At 43.4% G+C, this 23,003-nt stretch overlaps 1 protein-coding gene across 1 annotated transcript in view; it reads left to right on the forward strand.

Annotated features, from left to right (window-relative positions):
- Nucleotides 1-23,003, forward strand: part of LOC111655265 (plexin-A1-like) — a 254,910-nt gene that overhangs the window by 38,042 nt on the left and 193,865 nt on the right. The window contains exon 2 of the mRNA XM_023406597.2: nucleotides 1-1,221. This exon is cut by the window's left edge and continues 178 nt beyond it. Within this exon, the coding sequence (XP_023262365.1) occupies nucleotides 49-1,221 (1,173 nt within the window). The 5' untranslated portion in view covers nucleotides 1-48. The remainder of the gene's footprint in view (nucleotides 1,222-23,003) is intronic.

The raw sequence follows: 23,003 nt of genomic DNA on the forward strand, positions 1-23,003 counted from the left end.
ATACTCACCAACACCCACACGTTCACACCTCCCCCTCCCCTCACTGCCATGTCCTCCCACCTCAACTCACCCTTTCTCATCCTCCCCGCCTTCTTTCTGCTCCTCTCCCTCTCCATGCCCACCGCCTCCACTCCTTCCCCCTCCTCCCTCCTCTCCTTCTCCCCGCCTGAAGGAGGTCTCACACATTTGGTGGTCCACAACAAAACCGGCGAGGTCTACCTGGGCGCCGTCAACTGGATCTACAAGCTGTCCAGCAACCTCACCAAGCTGCGGAGCCACGTTACCGGCCCCGTGACGGACAACCCTCGCTGTTACCCTCCGCCCGGTGTCCAGTCCTGCCCCCACGAGCTGGTGCAGACCTCTAATGTCAATAAACTCCTGCTACTTGACGCTGCCCACAACCGCTTGATCGCCTGTGGGAGCACTTCCCAGGGAATATGCCAGTTCCTGCGTCTGGATGATTTGTTCAAGCTCGGCGAGCCCCACCATCGCAAAGAGCATTATCTTTCCAGTGTTGCGGAAGCGGGCACCATGTCAGGTGTCGTGATCTCCCCGGACCTTTTCGGCGAAGGTGGAAAACTCTTCGTCGGAACTCCCATCGACGGGAAATCTGAGTACTTCCCGACGCTGTCCAGCCGCAAGTTGATGTCTAACGAGGAGAACGCGGACATGTTCAGCTTCGTCTACCAGGATGAGTTTGTTTCCTCGCAGCTCAAGATTCCCTCAGACACGCTCTCAAAGTTTCCTGCATTTGACATCTACTACATCTACGGCTTCAACAGCGAGCAGTTTGTGTATTACCTGACCTTACAGCTCGACACCCAGCTCACCTCGCCAGATGCAAGCAGCGAACAGTTCTTCACCTCTAAAATCGTTCGCCTGTGCGTCGACGATCCCAAGTTCTACTCCTACGTGGAGTTCCCCATCGGCTGCACCAAGGATGGAGTGGAATACCGCTTGGTTCAGGATGCATATTTGGCCCGGCCGGGGACCCGTTTGGCGCGTTCGCTCGGCATTCAAGAGCACGAGGAGGTTCTGTTTACTGTATTCGCCCAGGGTCAGAAGAACAGAGCCAAGCCGCCCAAGGAGTCGGCTTTGTGTCTGTTCACAATGAGGCGGATAAAGGAGAAGATTAAAGAGAGGATTCAGTCGTGCTACAGAGGAGAGGGGAAACTCTCCCTGCCCTGGCTGCTCAACAAGGAGCTGGCCTGCATCAACTCGGTGAGTGTTTGAGACAGTAGCTCCCAGAGGTGTTTTTCGATTTAGATTTTGTGATCACCCTAAGCTGCACTGATTGTTCATGGGAAATACACTAGTCTGTGGTCGGTTTCCATCAGATTATTTATAATTGTGAATATGCCAGTTTGTAGTTCCTGGAATGATAAGTGTTAAGTTTTAGTTTTACCTTTGCGCCTTTGCCAGAAGCATTTCAGCTGTGATGGGTGTCGGGTGTGTGAAAACCAAGCATGTGTGGAAAGTATTGCAGACGACTGTTTGGTTGTTCGTCAGCTGTTTTGCTATTTATTAGCAGTAAGAACATAATCAAAACCAAAGTATATGAAAAAAAAAAGGCAACGTTGGGCTGAAGTTCAACATTTGCCTACTAAAACTAAAATTTCCAGTAACTGGATACATTGCACCTCCATGCTACCTCTCACTGCTACCCTACACCCAAAGCCAAAATCTCCACCCTGGCAGGATGGCAACTCATCAAAAGCTGCTTGTGCATCCATGTGACTTTCCCTGGTTTGGCCTATAAGTGGAAAGTATGAATCTCAACAAATTCTTAAACGCAACAGCGTAATATTTTCCTCTCTGGTTTGGGCCAAAGTGTAGGTGGGATCGCACATTTAGTGCCACATGGAATAAATGCTGTCTCAGTGGCTTTTGAATCCAGCGTTATAGCACCATGGGAGAATGTGGGCAGCAGAGGCAGCACATTTACCATGATCTTCTTATGAGAAGAGAGAAGCTATATTTATTCTGAGTGAAAAGATGCACGACTGCATAGTATATCATTATATGGTTCATTTCTAGCATCTACCTGCAGCACAGTAGCCTGTGTTTGTCTTGGTTAATCCTACATCCTCCAACTTCCATGATCCCTCTTTAATGTTTTTTTTAGCTCCATAAAGATCGTTGGTAGTCAGTATGGATCCCTACACACCATGTGGTGTGAATTCATGTGAACCTACCAGATGGGACGCTAGAAGAATTAAATGTATTCAGTTCAGATTGTCAATTACTGTGGGAAAGAAATCTGTTCTGACACTGGGAGGAGCTAGAGGGATGAAAAAAAAAAAAAAATTCCCATCATGCATTTAGTTTCTTGCGGTTAAAATGTCTCCACTGGTGAATTAGGCTGAGGACAGGACGGCTGTCTCTCTGAGCTCCCATGTGTTTAGGAATAATTCTGTCCACAGGTTGTGAGAGGCTTGTCTCGTCCGGGTAGATGAGCTGGCCTAAGGGTGCCTGAGAGACATTAATGTGTGTGTATGTGTGTGTTTCACCTGCTCCTGTCACACACATGTCACACACACACACACACACACACACACACACACACACACACACACACACACACGGCCATGTATCTTCATGAATAATTCACCTGGTCTCACCTTCTGTTATTCAGTCGGTGCTCCATAACAACCTGCCATAAATCTCTGGACCACTCTCCCACCCCTCTGTCTCCATATCACTCTGCTCTCCCATCTTCTCTTTTCTCTTCCGTCTTTCACTCCGGCCTCCATCATTTGCATAAAGATTTCTTTCATTTTTTGCTTGCCCCATTGTCCCTCTGCTGCTTCTTTCATCTTCTCCTTTTTTCCTGCTCTACTTCTCTCTGTTTCTCTCCCCTTCAACTCCTCTCCTGACCTCTTTCCTTTGTCTGAGCTGTGGCTCAGGCGGTAGACTGGGTCGTCCGCTGATCGCAAAGGTTGGCAATTCGATTCCCCGGCTGTCCCCCCGTCCGTGTGCAAGGCACTCGAACCCAAATTGTGGGACTTCTAGTGTAAATCGCTTTGAGTGGTTGATGAGACTAGATAATGCAATATAAAGCCAGTCCATTTAACCTCCCTCATTTTTACACTACGCTTGTTTTGCTCCTCTTCAGCTTCTCCCCTCCTCTCTGCTCGCTCACCATCCCTCTGCCCTCTCCTTGACTTTCCACTGAGAGTGATGAGGTATAGAGTGACTTAGTGTGTAAAGCCAGCGCCTAGATGTGATTTGAAAATACAATGCGGAGGGAACAGGTGATCCAATGAAAAAGGGGAACGGAAGAAAGTGGGAGTCGTGGCTTTCATCGGGGGGGGGGGGGTCGAAAGTTGAAGGAGCAGGGTAGAAGGAAGGGAGGTGAGGGAGAGGAGAAAGGAAGACAGATGGAGAATTATTGGGATAAAGCAGGAAGATGTGGTGAGAGAACAAAGGAAAGAGAAGGAAAAAAAAGGCAGGAGGAAGGATGGAGAAAGATGGAGAGCAAGGGAGAGGGAGATGGAGGAGTGAATGACTGAATTGTTTTTAGTTAGTAGTTTTGCTGTATGGATGGTGAGTCAGCTCACTTTGGCTCAGATTGACAGGTCTCTGCTGAGGGATGTGTTGCCATGAAATGTTGTGCACAGACTCGTGGTTCAACAATATCTCAACAGTTCCTCGATGGGTCGGAACAAAATGTTATACAGACATTCATGGTTCCCAGACAATGTATCCTAATGACTGCGATGATCCTCTGACTTTTTTCTGCTAGCACCTCCGTGAAGTTGACATTTGTGGTTTTCAGTGAAATGTCCCGACAAATATTGGATGGATTGCCATGACATTTGGTTCACGTTCACTTTCCCCTCAGGATAAATTAGACTCACTTTAGTGATCCTCTGACTTTTAATCCGGCACCATCATCCAGTCACAATTTTAATTTGTGCAGTGCTTTGGTTTTATGACTGAATACCTGCTAAAATGAGTGACATTTCCATCAGCCTCCGCTCTACTTTGTGTACAGAGCTTACTAGGAAACATTAGCATGCTAAGCACAGCATGCTAAACTCAGATTGTTCATATGATTAACATTATACCTGTTGATCATCAGCATGTTAGCATTGTGAGCGTGTCCTGACTTAAACATTTAGCTCGAAGCACTGTTGTGCTCACAATCCTTTCAGTCTATGAACAAGACAAAGAACAACACTCTCCTGAAAGCCACAGTGTAATTTGTACCTCGATTTAATCATGGTGGGAAATGGGCCGGTCTTTGTCAGTTTGTCCATTTGCTCATTATCTGTGATGTGTCAGGCACTGCTGGTTCAGTTCTGACAACAAGCCCAAGCTTTGGGGGAGCTAATTTTTTGTGCTTTTGATGGGCCACGCGGAAGCTGTAGAGATCAAACCTGTGGTTGCCTTTTTTTAAGGGATAATCACTTTAATAATTTCTCTACCATGTTTCCATTTGTTTAGCTATTATTGGAAAAATAGTAGCAATGGAAGAAAGCCACAATATGTCTTTTCAAATTACAGAAGCACATTTCACATATTATTGCTATAGTTGCTAATTCAGTTTTCCCTTTAAAAGCGTCACGGCTCATGCAAGACAATAACAACATTACCTCTTTGTCACAAGCGCAGCGGTGCTGTGCAATCACCATGTGGCCTTGTAGTCTGAAGTGTACTGTATATGCATGCGATTATGCTAATGAGCGTACAGTTACATGATTGTCCTTTATAGCCATCTGTCGTTCCGCCTGCAATCGATCAAGGTCGTGTCAGCAGCGCTCGCTCTGGGACGTCGCCGTGATGAATTTATCATCTCCTCGTACAGACATGTTCAGTGTTTCCTGACGAGAGCGGTGACAGCTCGTCGCCTCTGTGCTGGAGTCATGTGGAAACTTTCATACCGGCTCATTTCAGGAGACAAGGTCAGGTCAGTCAGTCAACGCTCAGACACTCCTCTCTTCCTGGAAGCTATCAAACTTCATCACGGTGCAGGGCACTTGAGAAAATAGTTTTTCTAAAAGCTTCACTGTGAAGTGCGATCGATATAAGATTTTTAATATTTAAAAAAATGTAATGGTCTATTTCTCCACATTCATAACAAATTATGATACATCTCCCTCATTCCTATTGCAGTGAATTATCATTGATCCCTTGTATCAGGATTAAATTACTAAAAGGAGGGACTGCATGTTCACAATTCCACACACGTTAAATGAACTTAAATTCAAAACTTTTTCTTTTTTTTGTTATTGCTCAATTTGTTTGTTTCAGTCCTGGAGGTTCTCTACCATGTCATCCATGCTATAAATTGATATTTTGCAATCCCCTGGATGGTATGAGGGAGAAATGAAGTGAAAAAGAGGCTCAGAGCCTCTCTTACTGATTCCTGAGTGATCGAATGAAAATATAGCAGATTTCAGGTAAACACTCAGAGAAACCAAATCCTCCAAGGTGGGATAGTGGGTCCAGGTGAGGCAGGATTTGGGGCGTGGCTGAGAGTGGTGACTGCTTTGTTGTGACATCACAAAGTTACAGAAGTACCGATGACTCATTTTAAAGCTCAGTTTCTGAATACAGGCTGTGTGCATCTCTGTGGACTGAGCACTTTGATACTTTCACAGTATTAATATAGAACTTAGACCTGCTTTATAAACCAAAGAGGACATGGACATCTACCTTCATACATTATGGGACCTTTAAATGAATTGATGCATTTGTCAAACCATGCAACTCTTCTTTCTCAGAGTAACTTTTTGAAATGAGAATCCACGTACCTCCTGCCCTCAGCTTTTGGGATCAACATGACTTAATCTTTCCAGTGATAGCAGTAATATGAGTAAGATCTCACCTCATAATCGTCTCATTTAGGCATTTTTACAGTACACCTAAGGTTGCAGTACAAGCAGGAACCAATGCAGCATGACTGTCTGTGGTGCTGATTTGCCAGAATGTAAAGAAGTACAGGCTAAAAAATGGGGCTCATGTTCGGCCCAGAGCCTAGAAATAAAGAGAGTGAAAACCCAAGAACAGCTCTGGGTTAATCCAGGTGAATTTAGCTGGGTTTACAGCCAACTTCAAAATGAAATCCGGTTTCCATTTTCATTGCCAAGACGCACAATCCTACACACTTCCTCTAATTAAGTCACTTCTCTATTCTCAATACTGTCGGTCTGCAGTAGGTCGTTTCAGATTGATATCCAGAGATTTTCCCACTTTTTGCATGTTAACATCAATAAAACAATTGTTGCATGTTTTGGACACGCACAATTACAAAGATTCAAACCCAGTTAGGTTGAAGTTGTGCTTATCTAGACAAAATAGATAGTGAAAACAGTGTGTGCAGGTTTTGTAGCCACTGCTGGATTCATACATTGTAAATCCTTGTTGTCGACTTCACTTTGGAGCATAATCATGTGATTTTTTTCTTGTCTTCTCTTTTCTGAAATTCCCTGAAAGCTCTACTGCTCCGAACGCATCTCACTACCACTGTAGGTTTGTGCTGCACGATATGCGAAAAGGAATCATATTATGTATATATACTATATTATTTTGGCAGATATTGAGATTGCGATTTCAGTCGGAATGGTCTCTGTTTTTGCGTTCAATGAAAAAAATTTAAGAATGATGATGATGATGGGATTTTTCTCGGGTCTTGTACCAAACAAACATGTTTACATGTTTTGGTACGTCTGGAGAGTATGATTTGTGGGCCGGGCGCCTCTGTAGCACCACATTGCTTATTTCGATGAATTGTGCAGCTAGTTCCAAATAGTTCTCACTTTGGCTGAACATCTTCTCCCACGCGCCCACACCGCGATGGGTGCGGCTCACACCGCAGGTCTCTCTGCCTGTGCATCTTTATGTCCGCTCATTATCAGGAGGAGGCCGGTGTTGGTCTTGTGGGAGTTAAAACTGAGCGGTGGGTGACCTTCGCTGGCTGTGGGCTGCCATCCAGCTCTACAGCTCTGTAAGCAGGCTGACCCAGCAACACTACAGCCTCAGCATGACTAATGAGACTGATTCAGGCGGATAGAGAGAGAGAGAGAGAGAGAGAGAGAGAGAGAGATACTATCCTCTGTGTGTGTATATGTGTGTGTTTAGGACTCACTTTATCTCCCTTTATTTTGCATCTCTGCCTTCTCTGTATACTTCTCTCATTTGTGTGTGTGTGTGTGTGCGCGCGTGCGTGCGCGCGTGCCCACCTCTTATCCTGGCCTCCAAAGAAGAGGGACAAAACAATAGTGAACACAAACAGAGAAAAAAAGGGCTGATAATAAGAACAGAGAAAGGGAGGGAGAGAGAGAGAGAGAGAGAGAAAGAGAGCATGTGAGAGTGGAGAGTGTGTGTGTGTGTGTGTGTGTGTGTGTGTGTGTGTGTGTGTAAAAACACCAGGTGGATGTCAGAGGTAAAATTGCTTCCAATAACAGAGTGCAAGAAGACTTGTCTATTGTTATTGCCCTCTCTCTCTCTCTCTCTCTCTCTCTCTTTCTTTCTCCTTCTCTCTCTCTGTCCCTACCTCCCTCTCTATCTTTTCTCTCCTCCTACCGCTCTTTCTTTCTCTGTTTTTCTCAGAGCATAATAGTGTTTATTAATATTTATCAGTGTTGATCACTGCTGGCCAGGATTACAGTTTATTTCTGTGGCATTTTGTATTCTTCCTTCCAGGCGGTTAGTGACTGGTGTGTGTATGTGTGTGTGTGTGTGTGTGTGTGTGTGTGTGTGTGTGTGTGTGTGTGTGTGTGTGTCCGTTTGCTTCATTCTCTCTCTATCTCTCTATTGTATCTTCAGTCTCATTACCGTTATCCTGCGCCTCAGTGGATGGGTCACCCGCGTCGCATCCCGCTTTGGACCTGCTGTGTTGGGAATATCACGGCTCTAATGGCAGAGCTTACATCACGCTCACTAATATTCCCTTAATATTTGATGTAGAAAAGTTATCTGTTCACGAGTTGATGCATGTTAACAGCATATCTGGTATGCGGTGACCTACAAAAGGTTTTTATCCTGGCTACCAGAAACATGCAGAAGGGGTACTGACGGGGGTATTATTTTCAGCACCGACTGAGTGTGAGCACAGTCTTTTACAGTTGTGATTGCATTTAGAAACCAAGTCCCACTCTTTTTCAGAAAAGACAATATTTTGTGACATGCAGTTGGAGCACTTCCAGTTACCTTGAGCGAGCATGAAACTGTCCTCATTGAATTATCAGTGCAAAAGATGAGCAATTATGTTAGTAAATTACTGGTTCTTTATTTATTTATTCATTTATTTTAAAAAAGGTCAAAAACTCCCAAGGAGCATTTCAGTGAAGACGCCTCTCTTAATATTCTGTTGTGTGCACCATTAACAGTGAATTAAAGCTAAAGACTACACTAAGTAGAAACCTGATGAACACATTCAGCAGTTTAAATCAGTGATTTTTCAGAATCTGAGTCAATTTTTGGATGAATTAGCAAATACGATGCAGTGTTTCCTCCCTGCTGCAGTGATTCATTATTTCTGAATTTGCCACATGTGTGATTCACGTGTCAACATTGGCTGAGCACAGCGCAGTGGTTAGCACTGGGGTCTTTGTTTATGGAGTTTGCACGTTCTCCCCGTGCCTGCTTGGGTTTCCTCCAGGTACACCGGCTTCCTCCCACAATCCAAAGACATGCAGGTTCGGTTTATCGGTGACTCTAAATATCCAGTGGGTTTGAATGTGAGCATGAGTTAGTTGTTTGTCTCTGTGATCCCTGTCCAACCTGTCTAGGGATTTACTGGATTTGTTATTGGTCGGTCAGGGGCGGCAGAACAAGCTGCAAACACAACATTGACACATCATCACTTTCTAAAACTGGCAAACTGCTGAGCGGTAACAGTTGCCCACTCATTGTGCAGACACAGCAACATTGGCATTTATTTGAAGTTGTATTTCAGGACACATTATGAACGTCCCAAATTAGCTCTATTTTGGTCTCCACCAACTCCTGAGGGAAATAACTGCTCTTTTGTGGATGAATGTTCTGCTATCTTCACAGCTAGTTGCTAACGTTTGCCTGCTGTGTGCTGCGGCTGGAGAAACAACACTGAGATGAGAGTGGCTGGAATTAAACCAAATAGTAAAACGTTGGCTGTAACACCAAGAAAATGAGGATGTAGCCTCTCCAAAATTAAGGTCCTTTTCTTAGGCATTCACAATATATAACTCCCTATAATTGGAGCCCAAGAAACTTTCAAAATAAAAGCAACTCAGCCTGTGGTCCAGGAGCCAAAATATGTCATTATTTTGGCTCGAGATTGAGGGTTTTTTTTTTCTAGGGGAGCAGGTGAAACAGCTCTGGAAACAGATGGTGTTATCTCAGGCTATGGAGGTAGAATTCCTCCTTTGTTTTTAAAGAATTCAAGTTTCTCTGACTCAGTGGGAGATTAAGTGACTTGTAAAGATGAATTTTTGTGGCAGCGCAGTGATAAATACATGCAGTGCCGAGGCGAATTGCTGTCAAATGCTGTGTAGAATACAGCCTGTTGGGAGAAATACTTTTTGATGAGGTGCAGTTTTCTCTCCTGCCTCTTGAGACATTTTGATGCATGACACTGCAAAAATGTTACATACCTCGAGGCATGAGGCATATGAACGTCTTTAGCTCCAACTTCCCCTATGTTTTTGTCTTGTGATATTTTCCGCCTCAGGCTGAATCACATGGTGCTATCATGCTGTGAAATCTTCCTAATTTATAATGAATTCTCAATGGGGGATTTTTTCAGATCCAGCTACAGTTTGAGTGAACTAAATTTATTGCACAGTGGTATTCATTGTTAACTCTAGCACAAAATGGACAGAACTGATTAACAGCTCCTTTAGGCTCACGAGTGTCAGCTTGTTATGAAGTTGGGAATGTTTTGAAACTTGTGGCTGCTACGCCTTAAAGATGCATGAGTCGGACCTTAAGTGACCTCTTTCCTCAGAAACTCACCAGAAGTCTGAGGGAGACTTCCGAGTTGACACCGAGCAGAAATAAGAAACAGGGGCGCAGACATTTAACAAGCTCAGTATTAAAGTGTCACATTTTGAAATGAACAGTTCTTATCTGTCAGGAAAGGCGGGAATTAGATGTGGTTAAGTGGTGCGACGAGTCACGAAACCCTAAACGTTGCTTGTCTCTGTGTCATATATCATTTCTGAGTTCACTGGTCAAGCTGCTCGCAAGGAACCGAACGCTGTGAAAGTCCAATTCACACCCCACCCCCCCAGCTGCTTAACCGGGTCAATAAGCCAACAACGTCTTTCCCTTTATACAAACGCGTGCGCTGGTCGCCCGGGACAACAAACCTCCAAAGCACGCTTCACCAAACTGCTGACCCTGCAGCATCTAATGAAGAGTGTAATTATTTATTGATGGGCATTCATGCTGCGGTTGTATATGCGTTGTTTGTGTGGCTTTATGACGGACATGAATGTATTTATGTGTGTTTGTGCAAAAACGTTTGTTCATTAATGCGTATTTGTTTCTTTAATTATTCATATGTTTGTACGCGCGATTGCAGGGATGCACAAATGCATGTGTGTGTGTGTGTGTGTGTGTGTGTGTGTGTGTGTGTGTGTGTGTGTGTGTGTGTGTGTGTGTGTGAGAGAGAGTCTATAGCAGTCTGTCGCAGCTGTGTTTGGGTTTTCCTGCTAGCTGCTCAGCAGGCGCCAGCAGTTGAGTTAAAGCTTATAGACATCTCTTGGCCTCATATTTTGGTGTGTCGGTGTGGTGATGCACACACACACACGCGCGCACACGCACACACGCGCGCACGCGCGCGCGTGACAGGAAACAGCTAATATTGAAAATATGGAGAAAAAAATTCAAAGAATACACCACATTGACTGAGCTCTTTGAAAACTCAGCAGCATGTCCTGTATCTCATATAAATCATATACATACAATAATCCTAACGTGTAAAAAATGACCTCCTTACAAAATATATATATATATATATATATATATATATATATATATATATATATATATCACTTTTGTGAGCCAGACAGAAACAAGTTTTGTGCATGCCGTGTCATCACAGTGTGTGTACTGCCATGTGCATAAATGTGTATAGTTGAAAATGTGCGCCTGCATATGGAGTACACATTCCCCTGTGTTGGTCTGCGCCTGCTACTTTCACCATAAAGCAACACAGTATTTTTTTTACAGGCTCTCATATTTGGGTGAATCCCTGTAGTGGTCTGTAATAATTGGATTATGGCTGTCAGGAAAGGCTTTAGTTCAGATTACACAGATTATAGTCTGCACTGCTCAGATGGACAGCATGGTTTAAAGAGCATCATCTGGCTCGTGTTACATTGAAAGAGCGTTTTGGCTCGACTCGCAGCTGTGATGTTTGCCTACATTTGGTAAATGTAGGCCCAAAAGTAGCAGATGTGTCCCCACCCAAACCGATCTCAGTATCTAGACATTGAGACCAGCATTTTCCACTACATACATTTTGCAGTGGCGGCCTGCCACAGTGTCAGGAAGTCGCAATTACTCCACTCTGAAGAGGGCTTTTAATTTGAAACTACAGAAGTGGAGACTTGTGCAACACCTGACGAATCCTGGTGGGTTGCCGTGTTACCAGGACTTTTTTTGGCATTGACTCTGATCTGAACCATTAAATATTGACAATACTCAGTTTGATCTGATGATTTCTGAAAAAATATTTGTGCCAAAGACACTCAGTTTATACATATATATATATATATATATATATATATATATGTACTGTATATGTACACTCAATGTCCTGGTTCAAAACTATTAAGTTGGTAAATTTAAAATTGTTGATTTGATATCAATTTAAGATTAACTGAGAATTTGTGACGTGACGATATCTGGTAGAGAGAAGATGCGTTACTGTTGTTGTTGTTGCAGCTACAGAAACAGTCAGTCCACTTGCGGGTGTACAGGGGTGATGCAGAGCGGAGCATCTTCCTTCACAAATGATCTTTGGCTGAGTACAAGCAGTGGCTTGAAGAGGGAATGCAAACCAGACAACAGACACATTTCATTTTGGCCTGTCATCAAGTTACTCGCAAAATTACTGTTTAATTAGCGACAGATGTTACAATCCGTCATTTGGGCGAAAGCGCCGGTCAGTGAATGTTGTGTGCTCTGCTGCTGTTTGCTCATGTAAGAGAGGGAAGAGAGAGAGAGGATCAGACGGCAGCTTCGTTATCGTCTGACTGTATCTGAGTGCCGGTCCAGGTGTCCGAACTCGAAAGTCACTCGTGATGGTGAGCGCAGATCATTTTTCACACTCACTCTAATTTACACTCGCACTGTAGAGCCCGGCTGTTGTGAAGGAGAGCAGTTTGCCAACACTTGCGCGCTTAAGTGGACCAAACACAGTAGAGTACAGTAAATCAGCGATTAGCATTTGGCCCAGATCATTTTGTTTTGTTGATACTGATCCATAAAGATACAGTATAAATCCAGCATCAAGGTTTTCATATAATAAGTTATTTGTAAGTTTTGCTATTGCTACAAGGTTAGCATCGACAGCTGTTTACTTACCAGTTTAGAGGAAACGTGAGTTCACCATTCCTTTACTGATGTTAACTCTTGTCTCTATCACATCTTTTCTTGTACATAAGTTAGCACGCTAACCGCTAACCAGCTAGCCCCGGCCTGTCTCGTCCCTCTCTGATAGCGATTCACCGCAGCCTCCAGTCTGCCCTGAAGACATAGCACTGCTCAGAGGGCGTATTATAATCTCTTGTTTTGGAAATGTAATGAAAATGCAATCTTCTCCCAGCAAGAAACCTTGTTCAGCAGCAGAGAAAAAACTACCAAATAACCCCTTAAACCACAGAACACGAGCAGAAAGTAACATTAAGGATTGTTGATGTGGGGAGTCCTCAATTTATATTAATAGAAAAGTCGAGGATGATTCCATGTTGAGTTACGTTACAAACACAAAGATTAAAATTAACATCTACAGCAGGCGGAAGGTTTAAAATTTGCATCACTGCAGTCAACAAATGTGCCAGAAAAACAACACGCTGGAGTGGAGCTTTCCACGTGGAATTAGCTGAGCTGCTGGCAGAGGCTACGCGGGGTGAAGCGAGCTGCTGTCCCACTGTGGCACATTAACCTATATGGCCGACTGACACTGGAGCGCCGCAGCTAAGCCGTCTCTTCCCACAGATCTCTGTCTCCATCTCGGCGGGATGCGGCCACTTTGTACATTTTGGTTTTTTTTTGTTTTTTTTCTCCACACATTAATGAAATTATGACCCAGAAAAGTTTCCCAGTGAGAGCCAGTCTTGACAGGAATGAGGCTGGCGGGGTTTTTCAAATGACGCTCCACCTTGGTTTTGAATTCACCAGTGTGGCGCTCAAAGCAGCAGGCTTGCATTCATGATGCAGCCTCCTTGTTTAACCTTATTAAACAAAAAGAGTGTTTCAAAGGTGTTTTGAGTGTGACAGATAGAGGCTTCCCTGCATGCCTGAAACCTTGTGTTGAAGGATGGAGGAAGTAAAGTGATACTGCCGGGCCTGGACAAATCGTTTCATATTTTATATCCAACTTTGTCATTCTTTTTTTTACTTACGGAAAGAAAGAAAAGAGAAAACGAAAAGAAAAAAAGTTGGAATTTGTGGGAAATGTCAGTGTTAAGACGTATATATACACACACACACACACACACACACACACACACACGTACACACATGATTATGTGCTATTTAAATGAAATACAAACAACTGGTTTTGTGATCTCTGTTTTCACACACATAAACACATGTTCACACTTCACAGTTGCAGGTCAGTCAAGTTTGTGTGTTTTTAAAAAAAAAAATCTGAATTATGTTTCAGCTCCACACATGGGCACATCTGTTTTCAATCAGTGGGGATGGGAGGGGGGTGGGGAGCAGAGGAAATAGAGACAAAGAAAGAAAGATAAAGGAGAAGAATGAAAGAAAACAACGAAGGAATCAGAGAATGGAAGAAAACAAGATGTGAGTATGGGTAGGGAATGACTAACCCAGCAGAGTAAAGAAACACAGTGGAATAAATCTAGCTGGGAAATAAATGTTGATCTCCTGGCATTCCAGCTATTCCTCTGACTCTGACCTATGGGGCTGAAGTCTCTCTCTCTCTCTTTCGCCTGCAGCTTTTCGTTCCACCAGAGCGCATCTCCTTGCTGCCAGCCTCTCCCTCCATCTCAAACTTAACACTCCTCATTTCACCCAAGCCAAAACAACAGATGCCCGAAATGTCGAAGTGCCTTCCCTCCACTCGTGAACTTGCAGAAAAGTAAAAAAAAAAAAAAACATTTGCCAAAAAAAGGGAGAAAAACAAAGAATCAGGCCAGACTCGCCTTGTTCTGTATGCAAAAATCACGACGAGACATTTTAATACACCAAATGGTGTCGGTGCCCAGTGCTCGTATTGGCCTTTCGCTCGCTCTAATAAATCCAGTCATGAGACCTCCATCAACAGTTGTGCAGCATATTACTGTGTGAAGGGAATGTCTAAACATGGTTTAAATTAATCTGGAGTGGATTTTGGACAATTTTTTTAAAGATAATCCGACAGATTACGAGACATTTTTTGATTGGTATTGTAATACTAGTAATAGTAATATTTTTTACTTCCAGATTCATTATTTCCAGCTGTAATGTACCAAACCTCAGTGGAAAAAACACAAGCTTTTTAGGAAAAGCTAACTTCATTTTGAAACCTGCCCTGTGGGAGTTTTTGTATAAACAGTATATTTAATGCATTGCCTTTATTATAAAACATTAACAAGTCTGAATAACAAATGAATACATTTCTTGACACGTTACCAACACCAGCAGTTGATCAATTAGGCATCAAACGGGTGGAAAATGTGTTTTGCATCACCTGCACGCTCATGTGCGTAACATTACGTCTTTGTACGCACGTTACTCGACCACAAGACACAAACAAAACAGAGACCCTTGAAACTGTCTCTTGTATCATGTGCTTATCCAGTTATAATATTAACTGTAGTGATATGGTTTGTGTCTCTGTGTGTGTGAATGTGACAGCATGTGCATGTGTGTGTGTGTGGGTGTGAGATGCAGATGTCTGTAGTTCTGTTGCCATTAGAGCAGACTGCACTGCCAGATGTCTGCACAAAGTCCACTCTGTGTGTGTGTGTGTGTGTGTGTGTGTGTGTGTGTGTGTGGATATCTTGCAGAGGCTGAACACTCTCCTGTTTCCCACTACACATGCACACACATGCTGCTTCTCACCCACATGCGCACAAATCCACATTTAAAAACAGTGTGTGTGTTTGTGTTGACGCAGGTCAAGGCTTTGAGTGGCCCAGTCTGTTAGACAGATGTTAAAGATCCCCACTGCACCCCCCCCCCCCCCCTTGTCACACACAAACAAATACACACTGTCTCCCTCTCTCTTTCATATACCCTGACAAACTACATGCACACACACACACTCACTCATTAACAACCAATTAGAGAGCAGATATTGGCTCAGTGGGGGAAACTAAAGGCCAACCAGTGTTGTTCTCCGCTTCCAACGCCAAGTCACAACAAATACCTGGATATAGGCCAGGGGAGTGCAAGTGTGTGTGTGTGTGTTGTTGACTTCTTCTTCCCAAGTTTGGCAGTCCACTCTCATCTCCTTTCTTTATTAAAAAAAGACACACACATACACACACTAACCCTCACATAATTAAATGCATTTTTTCCACTCTGCAAGTCTTGTTGTTCATTGCATCAGCCAGCACGTCTCAGTAGTACAACTCTCGCTTCAACATTATCTTTATCACATGGGAATGAGGCATGAGCTCTGTTTAACACATGCACACACACACACACACACACACACACACACACACACACACACACACGCTCACACAGTCGCTCACAAATACTCAGAGAAGCACACACACACAAACCCACACACACACACACACACACACGCACACACACAATCGCTCATTCTCCATGGGATTGGAGCAATGTGTTTATGCCAGTGCTGGATGATGAGATGCTTGAGACATTTGGCTCTCTGGAGAGCATGTTGACAACATCTCTCTCTCTCTTTCTCTCTCTCTCTCTCTCTCTCTCTCTCTCTCTCCCTCTCTCTCTGTGTCTTTCTGTGTATCTCCATCACTGTCTCTAACTCGTTCATTCTCTCACCCTTCTCTCTATCTGCTGTGAGTTTTCTCTGCAAATGAATGAAGAGTTGAAAAACAAAATCTGCTGACAATTGAAGTCGATTAGACAGATGTAGCTGCTTTCATTCCCACAAAAGTACACTGCAGTGAACTGGAAACAGGGAGAGAGAGAGAGAGAGGGAGAGAGAGAGAGAGAGAGAGAGAGAGAGAGAGAGAGAGAGAGAGAGAGAGAGAGAGAGAGAGACACTGACACATTGTAATACACCAACAGTCCAAGGACAATGTTTCCTGCTATGTTCAATAAGGTTTTACTGGCTTTTTAATTTTTTGGAACCTCTGCCCGACATGTATAAACGAATGTTCAAAAACAGAGACCCAATCTGAAAGGGACCCGAGGACAGTCATGATATGAGTAAACCCACGGCTAACTACACTTCAATCCAAAATGCAGCCGTCCTACAAACACCCAAACAAGGATTTAAACACTAACACTGGCAGCTGCTTGATGTGACACCAATTAAAATGCAGCAGTGATCAAAAAGAGCAGCAGCACATTGTCCTCCGAGTCATTTAAAGTCATGGAAAGCAATTTAGAAAAAGAAGTTATTCTTAATTGCTCAAAGACCAATGTTATTGTCTTTCAACAGCGTCCTCGGCATTGGTGGGAGAAGCAGTCACATCTTTTACTTAAAGGTCCCATATTTCACACTTTTCCTGTGTTTTATGGGCTTGGGGCGTGGCTGACAGTGTTCCCTGCTTTGTTATGACATCACAAAGTTAAAGAAGTCCTGACGGCTCGTTTTGAGGCTCAGTTTCTGTATATAGGCTGTGTTCATTTCTCTGTGGACTGAGGCTTTGATACTTTCACAGTATTAATATAGAACCTAGACCTGCTTTATATTAAAAAAAAAAACCTTTATATAACATGGGACCTTTAAATAAAAGTAGCAATGCTTTTTATATACTTTTATTCAGACTTACTCAAGTAAAGGTACACAAGTATTAACATCAAAATATACCTGAAGTACCAAAAGTAAAAGTATCGTCACACAGCATGTGGTCTGAGCCTGTTAGGATCCAGTCTGGTCCCTACATAGACCTGGTTAGACTGAAAACACTTGGCTCGGGATCAGTTACTATTGAGCACTGATCTCCCAAAGCTTAATATCATAATATAGAGTAGATGCTAGTTTTTTCAACGCAAGGAAGATCTGACATAATGATTAAATGAATTTGAAGCATTTGAAAAACTTGTTTTGAGGTGTGTTGCATGTGTACAATAGAGTTTACCACGGTCATATTACACATCATAAACTCATTTACTCTTTCACACTCTTGAGTCATTATCAGCTAAATTCAGGTTAATGCTCACTTGCCCTCTTGTGCTTTTTATTGTGGTCAAACCCAATTATACTTGACAATCATTTATCCATAATAAGTTTAACACCCATATATTATAAGGTGCATTTGAAATGGATTGATTTTAAACACAAAAGAAATGCACACACTGTAACAGTCAAGTGAAGTATTTGTCAGTGCAGGTTTGTAAGGAAAAAGAAGGTTGCACAAAGACAGAGAAGGTTAATCCAATTGTAGTGTTACAGTGGATGTATGTGTGTGTGACATGTGTGAGCCAGGTTGGGGCTGTGTGTGTTTGCTGAAACTGTGGTAATGTGGGTAACGTGTTTGTCCCACTGCTACATCTTCTGAAACCACAATATGGTCACTGCAGCTTTCATGTGCACACACACGCTTAATGGACGATTCATAGGGCTGAATCCTAACTCTCTCTCTCTCTCTCCCTCTCTCTATCTCCCCCTCTATCTCTCCCTCTCTCTTCCTGGGTTGAGGCTCATTAGTGGCGACAAGAGCGCTGTTGACCCTTAGCCTCCCCCTATGTCTCTCCCCTCTTTCTTCCACTTTTCTCTCTCTCCCACTCTCCTCTCTTTTCCCTTCATCTCACTTGCCCCACTCTTTCCCTCATCACCCCATCATCATTCACCCAGCAAGAGTTTGGCAGGGGTCTGTGTGTGTGTGTGTGTGTGTGTGTGTGTGTGTGTGTGTGTGTGTGTGTGTGTGTGTGTGTGTGTGAGAGTGTGAGAGTGTGACTGTGTGTGTGTGCATTGCCAGGGGCCAGCCTGCGCCTGTGTACAGCAGAGGTCTTCGGCAAGGACAACACAGGGGACTCTGTCCTTGTCTAACCCCCTGGAAATAGAACAAAGGTGTGTGTGTGTTTATGTGTGTATCTGTGTAATAATGCTATGTACAGTGTCCTGGGTATGAGCTATAGCTAGTAATAATAATAGCACAGTCAGAGGTCCAGCAGGCCAACAGGGACAAACTATATGGTGCCTATAAAAGCACTAATAAAAGAGTAGAGCAGGTCACCTTATGTTTGGGGCACAATAAAGGATTATTACACTGATTTACACCAAACCCTGCATAACCACGTAGGTCAAGATACTGAAGTCAGTCACTGAATTTTAACAAGAAAAGTCAGAATTTTGACATTTAACAGTTTAGAGGTTTTTCTAACTGGAATAAATGGGGTCCACTGGACTGAGAGACAAGCCCATTTACTCATGTGTGTCTTGTATCCAAATAAAATGCTTTTTAATGCACTTTTATTTGTGCTTACACACAGTTGGGCTCTGGTACACTCTATTAGCAAATCTGATTGTAATCCATCTTGGTTTCCCCTGGCAACAGGTAAAACAGGGTAAGCTCTGCTCCAGCTGAGAGTGGTGGTGATACTCCTGTGACTGCCAAAAAACACCAAAACAACCACTTTAGTTACAAAAGCAAGACACTTAGTGATAACAGCTTGGTGGCTAACAACCCTTTATAAACTAACCAAAACACATGGATGAATTGCATTTATGGGCTACGAATGAGACAGGCTGTTCCTTCACCCGTACTGAGTGATGCTCTCTCACGCACAGAGATCAGTCACAGGCTGAACTGATCAGGGATCAGATAAGGGCTACAGACGGCTCGGAGTTGCCATGTGCATGAGACATTTTCTCTGTCAGGAGCAACAGGAACATCAGCTAATGTCACTGTAACTTTGGCTGCCGTCGTCACAGCGTCAGACCCTGTGAATGGCTATTTCCACCGACCGCCCTCTGAATTTACCGATGAAAGCGTACACACATATGTCTGGAAGAGACGGATGCATTTTACACCTGTTTGACATTTAGGTGCATTCGATGCATCTGTGGGTTTCAGTCTGTCTCTAATGCTTCTTGCCTTTACACTATCTGACACATGCAGTGTAGGGTCAGTGGGGTCATAATCTGCACCTGCATGCGCCATTGTGTGTTTTCTAGGGATGCACATTAATACTTACACATCTTTAAAAAAAATGCTTTATTTACAATCATGATAACTTGACTTGCAGTCATAGACATTAATCAACACAGGATGGACAAAGCCTTTTTATTTAAATTTTGGCTCTTGAGTCACTTCCGTGGCTGAAAACGCTCCAGCGTCTCCTCAATGAGTCGCCGAAGGAGAATGATAGAGTAGGCAGACTGTAGGAATTACATGTCTACAGGGCACACAACAGTTAGCAGATGTCAGGTCTGTGTGGGGCCACATTTGTCTGCAGTGAAAACACGTCGACTGAACGCTCCACTGTGCCTCAATCTGAGCTGTTGACTCTACGGTAATGATGCAAGTCAGGCTAAACATAACAAACCATTAGCGTCCACAGCACGCCAGCTAAAGCGCAGGGAAGATGGCGATCTCCCTTCTGTCTGTGCGAGCTCCACAAACACTGGGAATGCAGATTAGTTTACATGAATGAGGCGCCTGGTGTAAATAAATCCAGGCCAAATGGTTTCCATTACGAGCTACTATTATAAACAATTTTTAGTTTGGTTGTGTTCTTTAAAACTTTTGGTTTGGACAGGAACTGGAGAGCAGGCCTAGTTTTTTGGTGCAGCAGAACACGAGTGGTTGTGGCACGGATATTCAATATTAACCGTAGTGACATGTGGGTCTTTTTATTTAGACCCCTGCAACAGCATTTAGCTATTTATCTCAACTATCATGTGACCTGTAAATGCTCGCAAACCAAGGATCATCATCCCAATAAAGGGAGGAAGGAAAGAAGGGAAGAAGAAGAAGAAGAAGAAAAAGAGTCTCTGAAAGCTGCAGGCATGTGAAAGCAGGAAAAAAAAAGAAAAAGGGTCACCCTCTGGGAAGGACATGATTTCCCACCGGTCAGTCTCTGTGAACCTTAAAAAAGAAAAAAAAAGAGATAAATATGAGGGGAAATATGTGAACACAGAGAAGAGAGGGAAGAAGAGGTTTACAGGGAAAGGAGAGGGTGGGGTGGGATGGGACGGGAGATGGAGAGAGAGAGAGGAAATGAGTGAAAGACATGAATAGAGGTCTGGTTCTGGTCTGTCTTTATCAGAGGAAACAAGGGGGACTGTATGGCAGGGACCCAAGGCCAGGGTTCATACTGTCACTGAGGCATGGCCATCTCTCTCTCTTTTCCCTCTTCCTTTCCCTCCTGCCTTACTCTCTCTCTCGATTTCTTTCCTGTCCCTCCCTTCTCTCCTCTTCTTCATATCAGTCTCCATCTTCTCCGCATCACTTCACTTGCTTCATTCCGTTTACTTGCTCTTGTTTCTGCCGCCCTTTGTCCTCCTTTCTTCCTCTCAAATTACTCGAAAAAACAGTTCCAAAATTGAGAACATGTTTATGTAAATCATACAAAAGCCAAAGCATTGTGTGTTTGTTTGTATGTGTGTGTGTGTGTGTGTGTCTCTCTCACTCACTTTGCCTCACTTTTTGTCTTTGTTCATTGAAGTTAAACTTTGCTGTGTTTTCTGGCTGCCTTTGAAAGTGTGGTAGAAAGCAGACAATGTCTGCCACAGGCATTTTCTCAACCTTTTTTAAGCCCGCAACACACACACACTCACACATGCAAACACACGTTCCCTGACAGCCTTGCTGTTTTGGAGGGGTGGGGTGATTGATTAGTCTCTATGGAGACAATACGTCTTGTAATGAACAAGAGAAGGCTGGCATGTTAATTTGTGTAGTGTGGGAGGCTCGATCGTGCTTGTGTGTGTGTGTGTGTGTGTGTGCGTGTGCGTGTGTGCATGTGTGTTTGTGTGTGTGTGTGCCTTGTGCTTTCCTGTGCATATGTGGCTATAAGTTTGTGTGTTGCTGTTTGCATGTGTCTCCTTGTGAATGGAATTGTTCTTTCTTCTTAATTTTGTGTATCTACGAGTGAATTCCCTCTGCGTGCATGTGTGATTGTTCATGTGCATCTTTTCAGTTTTTTTTCTGGTTGTCGCTGCAGGTGTCAGTTTTAACATAAAAGTACCACAGTGGAAATGCTGCTTTGGGAGAATATTGCAGAAAAGGTTTGAACCTTTTAGACAGAGGTTAGACACGTTGGTTGGACGCAGACTTATCAGAAGAATCATAGTGAACATGAAACATGTGGCTTAAACTAAAGATGTTCTGATGCCATTTTTTCAATCTTTTCTGTTACCTGAACGTAAGAATCGGCCGATACGGAGTACTGATCCAGTACCAGATCAAAATTTGTATAACAGTACAGAACGTACATTCATTGAGATTTTGTTTTGCCATCTTTCTGTAAACAATATCAAACATGAACAACCCTCTTTTCAACCCCTCGGAGACATAGTGTCTCCCAAAATAGTGGCCCATGGACCTTGGTTGTCATGGTTACAATAATAAGCACACAGAATGTACTGACGGCAGCGTACCGGACCTTAATCGCCATGGTTGGAATAATCAAAGCTCATGGCTTGGTGAGGTTCAGGAAAAGATAGTAGTTTGGTTTAAAATAACTACTTCTTTCACATTAGACAATCTTTGTTGTCATGGTTACAATAAAAAAAAACGTGGTTGACTTTGCAGAACGGTTTTAGACTGCTGCTTTCACATGGGAATCGAACACCGCTCTCCTTTGTCACATTCCTGTGTTTTGATGACCCATCCGTCCCATCCTTCAGACTTTATCCCTCTTTATACCATGTCACAGCACTTTTCCCTTTCCTCCTGTCACAATTACTGTTGCCGCGAGTCGTTGCTTGACAACAAAATGTAACTGCGACAAATATTAAGCTGCAGCAGAGACGACCTATGGGCTGGTTTTTTACAGGACAGGGTTGAAACTTGACTTACGTGTATGCACCGTATGTTCTTTAGCATGCTTGTCTCTACATATGAGTATTTCTTTCAGTATGAATGTACACCTGTATAATCTCCTATCAGAGCTGTGTGGACCTGACGTCGTGTATTTCCTGGCATGCTTCTCGGCAGGTGTGTGCGCGCAACTGTGTGAGTGTGTGTGAGGTCATCACAGTTAATACAGATGCTGTCAATTATCTCTGTTACACATGTCAGAGGAACCTCCTGATGCATATGTAGCTATCGCATTCTTTTAATGACATGCCCATTACACACACACACACACGCACGCACGCACACACACACACACGCGCACACACACGCACACACAGTATGTTCATAAATCAGACGTGACATATCAGCATATCAAGGCGGCGATGTGCCTATATGAGACACTTTGATTATGATATGCTAATCTGACCTATAATTTGCTTCCTGTCATTCCTCTGTCATCTCCACCAGTGTCCTGCTCATGCATTCGCCCTCCCCTCCACGTTTATTCCAGTTCCATTTGATTTACTCCTTTCATTGGCTTGTCTCTTATTAGTAACTACACTGCAAGGCTGTATACAAAGAAATCAATATTTAAAACATTAGCAAACAAATGTTGGTTCATTTAAACCATGCTGAGATGCTTGATTGCTTTGGTTGACATCGTGTTCTATGAAGTAATCAAAGGCTGTGATTGGAGGGGGTGGT

Source organism: Seriola lalandi, unplaced genomic scaffold (genome assembly GCF_002814215.2).
Source record: "Seriola lalandi dorsalis isolate HSWRI2012SDOR001 ecotype SW California unplaced genomic scaffold, Sedor1 jcf7180002054312, whole genome shotgun sequence".
Taxonomy (NCBI): domain Eukaryota; kingdom Metazoa; phylum Chordata; class Actinopteri; order Carangiformes; family Carangidae; genus Seriola; species Seriola lalandi.